The sequence below is a fragment of the Typha angustifolia genome, chromosome 13 (genome assembly GCF_048772165.1).
Source record: "Typha angustifolia cultivar Huaian chromosome 13, ASM4877216v1, whole genome shotgun sequence".
In the NCBI taxonomy this organism is placed as follows: Eukaryota; Viridiplantae; Streptophyta; class Magnoliopsida; order Poales; family Typhaceae; genus Typha; species Typha angustifolia.
Window position 1 is genome coordinate 9736637 of NC_133251.1, and position 6849 is coordinate 9743485.

At 43.3% G+C, this 6849-nt stretch overlaps 1 protein-coding gene across 1 annotated transcript; it reads left to right on the plus strand.

Moving 5' to 3' along the window:
* The first annotated feature begins 4377 nt into the window (after positions 1–4377).
* LOC140774452 (agmatine coumaroyltransferase-2-like) lies at positions 4378–6583 on the plus strand. Its single transcript, XM_073117458.1, has 3 exons — positions 4378–5814; positions 6036–6105; positions 6206–6583. Exons 1-3 carry the CDS (start codon positions 4485–4487, stop codon positions 6300–6302), a joined length of 1497 nt encoding a protein of 498 aa, XP_072973559.1. The 5' UTR covers positions 4378–4484; the 3' UTR covers positions 6303–6583.
* Positions 6584–6849: the final 266 nt, after the last annotated feature.

Consider the following 6849-nt stretch of genomic DNA (forward strand, 5'->3'; position numbering starts at 1 on the left):
GCTATAGTTGGTTGAGCTTGATTGCGGCTCCCTTGGCTCGTCCAACTCTGTTTTAGGTGTTACTTCATGGCCCTATATTTATCTTCCGTAAGCACCGCATCTTCGAAGGCCTCCTTTAAGGTTCTAGGCCTTAAAGCCCTCACATTGGCTTGTATGTCTCTCCGCAGCCCGGAGATAAAGGTGCTACGAGTTGCTGATCCGTCCATGGTGGATGACATCGGTTACTTATCCTCTCAAATTCTTCTTGGTATGCCCCAACCGTGGTCTTTTACACCGTCTTTGAGAGGAGAGCATCAAAGTCTTCATACCCCGACGCTCCAAATCGCAGTGTGATATTAGCACAAAATCAACCCAAGTTTCGATAACCTCAATGGCATTGGCTGCTCGAAACCAATGAAGTGCCGCATCCTCAAGGTGGAAGCTCGCAAGCGTCACCTTGTATTCTTCCACTGTACCTTAGTATGCGAAGAATTGCTCCGCCCTATACAACCAATCGATCGGGTCGCCACCTTTGAACTTGGGGAATTCGAGACGCACAACTTGTCCACAAATGCCGTTGTCTTGTTCTGGATCATGTCCAAGTCTTTGTCTAATCGGGGGAGTATGCACCATGAAGGGTTGATGATCCCTCTTTCGGTTTTGATTAACTCGCCGTGGTTTCGGATCGTATTGACCCGCCCACGGATCTTGATCTCCAAGGTGATCGCCATGGTGGTTCGCTCTTCGGATGGGTTCACTAGAAATTGGGCATGGTGAAACCATCCTTGCCTACCTCTGCACATAGGGTGATGGCAGCAGCGGCTCTTATGGTTGCAAATTCTGAACCGGCGATAGTGAGTTCATGGACGTGGACTCACGTCGTGGAGTCGATGGTGCGTTCCCGTTCACCATGGCTTCCCTCGTCGCCCAGAGTTCTCGCATCATCTCCATTATCATCTTGTTGTTGATGGCCATTTGTTTGGAAAGAGACCCCAACACAGCTTGAACACTTGGTTCTTCCGTATTCCGATTAGATCTGGTGGTTTCGCGGGTGAAAGTCCCTACAACCTTTCCCCTTCCTCTATTGGGAGAATCTCTTCTTCTTCATCTCGCTGTGCAGCCATGGCTCTGGTTGTCGTCATAGAAAGTGCATGTCCGAGGAATGGTGGCTCTAATTCCAAGCTTGATATGATCTCCTCTTAGGCTAAGGTTTGATCTCTTCCAATTCTCTGATCTGAACTAGATTTGGCATAGAATTTTGTAATAAGATCCCGAAATATGCCACCGTCGGATCGACGTGAAATTTGGATATGTTGTAGATCTAGAAAGGAGCTTTCCAACAAATTAAGTGTCAGGCGAATCAGATGTGGGAATCTCAAGATATAGTCCAATTAGTGCACAAACATCAGGGTGGTCTGATCAGGATCCGTGGATGGAGGCACGAGATCCTAGGTGATGGTGGTTGGAGGTGGACCGACGTTTATGGGGTGGCACCGGTGAAAAGTGGTGATGGAAAGGTTATGGTTGATGGAAGGGTTAGGGTAAGTGCTGGATAGATTGGAAGAAGGGGGAGGAGAGGGCCGCCCCTAAGGATCTAGGGTGATTGGCCGGTCGAGGGAGGTTAGAAGCAGCATCGCTGGGGATTGTGAGAATGAGAGCGAAGAAGACGAAGGAGGCAAGGCAAAACTTAATTCTTCAATAATGACCTTTGGTTGCCATCCACATCCCTTTTAGAGGCTAATCAAACAACTCAAAATTAACCCTAAACAATATAATTTTGTCGACCGCGTTCGAACACACCGAGTTTGCTCTTCTCTAGATTTGCGAACGTGATGCAGGCATTCGAACGCGCAATTGAACGTGCTTGTTTCCCACTTCTCTGAATTTGTGAACACAATGCAGGCATTCACAGTGCGTTCGAACGCACAATGCACACTCTCACAACCACATTCACAACCGCGTTTATAATCGCGTTCGAACGTACTCCACCCGTGTTTGAACGCGACTTACAGAAAATTTATTTTCTTGGAAATTAAACATTAAAGCAAGAAACTAAGACACTCTTAAAGTGTATCCATGCTCGAGATGACATCGGTGAAGTTCGAATCGTATCATTCGCACGATTGTCTTTGATCGTGATCATGTATTTATGAGCGACTTTTGGATGGAGTTTTTCAGATTACAGGGGACTCGATTGAACTTCAGTTCGGCTTACCATCTAAAGACGAACGACCAAATCGAGGTGGTCAATCAAGGCATTGAGTAGTACTTGCGGTGCTTTGTTGGAGAGATGTCGAGATGATGGCTAGAGTTCTTACCGAGGGCGGAGTGGTTACAACACTGCCTATCACATTAGCATTGGTATGACTCTGTTTGAGGTGGTGTTTGGGCGCATGGCTCCCAAGTTACGCACTTACGATTTAGTGGCATTTGTAGATCGAATGGAGGTGGATTTAGCTTTGATGGATAGAGATGCTACATTGAGAAGGTTGCATGCTCATCTTAAACTTGCTCAAAACTACATGAAGCAAGTTTATGATCACAGTCATAGGGAGCAGAAGTTCAACATCAGCAGTTGGGTGTTTGTGAGGGTGCAACCGTATTGATAGGTGACCTTGCGTCCAATGCGAAATTAGAAGTTAGTACATCGCTACTTCGGTCCATTTTGGATGTTAGAGAGTATCGGTCTAGTTGTGTATTATTTGGAGCTGCTAGAGGGGTCGAGAGTGCATCCTGTCTTCCATGTTTCATTGCTGAAAGAGCGGATTGGACATCATGAGGTCGTTAGATCAGTTTTACTAGAGCCATTGGTGGAGTCAGAGATCGTAGAACCTGTTCATGTACTTGCTAGGTGCCGACGACATCATGGTATCAAAAGAGATGGAGGTTCTAGTCAAGTGGCTTAGCAAGCCATCCGATCAGGCGACATGGGAGTTGGAGATGGACATCTTATTGTGATTCCCCGACTTTACACTTGAGGACAAGGTGGAGGAAGCGTGGTGGGCTGATACACCTAGTTTGAGTCTTTTCTTATTGTATTAGTTATTTGTTTTCATGAAAATAAATTTTTTGTAGATCGCATTTGAATGTGGAAGGGGGCACGTTCGAACACTTTTGTGAATGCCTGCATCAGGTTCGAAAAAACAATGAATGCGAAATGCTCGTTTGAATGCGGTCAAGTGCGTTAGAATGCTGCGCTCGAACGTCTGCATTAAGTTCGCATCGATAAAGAACGCCTTTTGTGCGTTTGAACGTGGTCGGGTGCGTTCGAACATGATCGATGGGAGTCCACTAGAAATAGGATTAATAATTATTATTTTGGCTTGTTAGCTAGCCTCTATAAAGGTGTGGGTTCCCTAACATAATATATGTCTTACAAATGATAATAAATAAAATAAACAGCCAAGACATGCAAGAACCATCATAACACAAACAACAAGACTTACTTGGAAATCATTCGATCACACATAAAGGGAAAAATAGTGTGTTTTGGAACACAAAAACTTGCCACCTATGCATTTACACTAATAAATTATTACTAATTGTAAAATATATTAGAAAATAGATATTTAAAACTATCTGATTAAGCACTTTAGTTTACTACATTACTTGAATTAATGTTATGATGATTAATTTACCGAGATTTTGTTTTTATACTCCTTTGAAGATAAAAGAATATCGCCTTTTAATGTTAAAAATCTTTAATCGGGGCATGTTAATTTATTATTTGTAGAATCTCTCAATTAAGGAAAAGTTTCCATATTCTTTCCAATTAAGTTTACAAGAAATTTAGGAAATAAAAGAGAAAAATACTTATATATACCTAGGTGGGGCCCATGGGATAGATTATAAGGTACGACCCATATACTATTTATTCAAATTAAGCCTTCACAGTATTGTCGCTATCTGAGGTTCGTAATTAGCATGAAAACGATGGGCTTTCTTGGTCATCTTCTGTTGGTTCGTCAACTTTTGCTCACTCTAATGGTCGGAGGTTTATTACTTATTGAAAGGTCATATGCCCGGAACGTATTAATGTTATAGCCATCAATAGATAACAACTCTGAGGTCAATAAGGAATTCAACTGTCAAACAAAATCAGCTGTACATGAAACTATTTTATTTAGAAGTCAATTACTGCGTTCAGTTTTTATTATGTCAAAACGTCTCAGATCTAAATAGGAATTAATTATCATTAGAAATGTTATTTTACGTGTATCATGGGCTGTTCCTCTAAGTCCAAGTGTGTAAAATTGGACTAGTGCCATGACCTCAAGTGAAATGACTTGGTCATAGCTGGTTCCGTCAAAAAATGGCAACTTGGAGTAGTTAAAATTTTATTATATAAATCTCTTCCCCTCTGCTGAAGTTCTCACTTCCCATTCAGCAAATCGAGTATCATAAAGTAGTATAACAATACTATTGTACTGCCCTTCTTTGAGATCAAAAGGAAGGAACACCACAACATTTCAACAGCTTAATTGTTCTCTTGACCGTTGATAGCAATGGAAGACCATTCGACAGAAATGAAAGTGAGAGTGGAGAGCTCAAGGATCGTCAAGCCCACCTACGGAGGCGTTCCTCCCCCCACCACTGAACACATGTCCTTCAGTGTGTTCGATAAGGTGACCATCGATGCGCATTTCGCCTTCCTATATGCCTACCGCCCACCAACTCCTCCAAACTCTGTCATGGAGAGTGGCCTCGCCAAGGTGCTCGCCGCGTATAGGGAGTTGGCTGGGCGGCTTGGGGAGGATGGCGAAGGAAATCCTATAATTCTCCTGAATGATAAAGGGGTGAGATTTGTCGAGGCCTCGGCGGACATCACACACGACAGAGCCATGCAGCATGAGCCATCACCAGCATGGCTCAACCTGCAGCCAGATGGCGAGGAGGAGCTTTTCCAGGTCCAGCTGACACGGTTTACATGCGGAACCCTTGTGGTAGGGTTCAGCATGTACCACCGTGTTGCTGACGGCCCTGCCATAGCGAACTTCTTGGTTGCTTGGTGTCGGGCATGTTGCGGCCTAGACATCGGCCCATTACCTCTGCGTGACCGAGCGATGTTTAACAAGAGCCGCCACTCGCCCCAGGTCAAGTTTCAGCACCAAGGGGTGGAGTTAACCACGGAAAGAAAGACTTTCACCGCCGTTGAAGGAGGCACTCTGATCAATGGCAAAGTTGCAATTCACAAGGCGCATTTCAGTAGAGAGTTCCTCAACATGCTCAAGGCTAAGGCCTCTGTTGGGTCAAATCAACGATACAGCACGTTTGAGTGCTTAATGGCTCATCTCTGGAAGGCCATCTCCGAGGCTCGGCGACTCCCGGGCAATCAACAAACTCACGTCCGCATCTCTATGAATGGGCGCCAGCGGCTAACCCCACGCGTGCCCGACGAATACTTTGGCAATCTAATTCTGTGGGCATACCCAAAAACAAAGGTGAGGGAGCTCATCAGCAGACCACTAGGGTATGCAGCAGGTCTAATCCACAGTGAGATTGCGAAGGTGGACGATAGCTATTACAGGTCTTTTATAGATTTTTCAAACTCTAAAGAAGCGGAAGGTCTTATAGCAACGGATGATCCGGATGATTGGTTGTTGTCTCCGAATGTGGACGTGGATTGCTGGCTAAGGTTTCCCATACGCGATATGGACCTTGGGGGGGCTTGCCCTTTCTACTTCATACCATCTTACTACCCAGTAGAGGGGCAACTCTTCATTGTTCCTTCCTTCACCGAAGGAGATCATGGGAGCATGGATGCCTACGTAGCATTGTTTGAGGAAGACATGGCTTCCTTTAAACGAATGTGTTACTCGCTGGACCAAGATATGGGTAAGCAATCTTTACAATTTTATAGCCTTAATATCGTTCATGACCTCTACGTACGTAGTTATCATAATATATCATAATATATATATATATACATGCTGACATGCTGCTTTACAATATAAATGTTAGAATATCATTCACCAAAGAATTTATAATGAAAACTAAAAGTCTCCGTTCGATAATATGGTAATTAACATAACCAACAATATTTCCATTTCTATCAGGTTATACCTACAACAGGGAGAATTTCAGGAACTTGCCATCGTCGTGCATGCAGATCCCTTTATGGGAGAGGTACGTAATAAAGTTAATCACCATGTTTGCCGAGTTTTGACGACAAGCTAGTTTTGTTGCATATATGAAACCCTTGTGCAAATAAATTTATCTTTTGCAGGAGGTCTTCTCTGCCATTCTCCAGCACGTCTCTGTGCTCCCCAAGGAGCCACTTGATGATGTCCTCAACTCTACTGTCGCCAAAAGCATTGATCTAGCCGGAGATGCATCCCGTGCATGGTTTCTTCAATTGATAGCTTAATTAATTAGTTGGTTTTTGTTAATCTTGTTTACGTAGGAGCTGAAACATGGGACAAATTAATGACATGAGGCTTATCTAATGTTCATTTGTTAAGTTGTCTCTGGTTACTTGTAATTTACTATATTTCTTTCTATACTTATTTTATGCATGGTGATGGTTCCATATCTTTGTTCCATCTCAAATAAAATATCCTCTCCTGCACTGCCGTCCCTTATTTTTTGGGTGCCTAATTGTTTGGCAGTAACAATTGTTACTCTCCCTAAATTAATTTTGATTAAATGTTTGGCAGAGTTTTCCAATTGGACCCACTCGACCAAAGCTCAAGTGTGCATTGATCTTGATTCCCTACTGTACATGCTTTCGGACACGTGTCTCAGTAACTTTTGACCCATATATGCAAAGAGAGCAAGAGCCGTAGGCTAAAATAATCTCTCTCAAATTTACTTTGGCAGCTGGAGACAATTTGCTAATTTAATAATATAACATAATTTTTATTATTTCGT

What these genes read in the sequence shown, in the direction of transcription:
- LOC140774452 (XM_073117458.1), top strand. Translation starts at nt 4,485, where the DNA reads ATGGAAGACCATTCGACAGAAATGAAAGTGAGAGTGGAGAGCTCAAGG. An exon ending in CTCGCTGGACCAAGATATGG is followed by an intron (nt 5,815 to 6,035) that starts GTAAGCAATCTT and finishes CATTTCTATCAG; the next exon opens with GTTATACCTACAACAGGGAG. An exon ending in CAGATCCCTTTATGGGAGAG is followed by an intron (nt 6,106 to 6,205) that starts GTACGTAATAAA and finishes TATCTTTTGCAG; the next exon opens with GAGGTCTTCTCTGCCATTCT.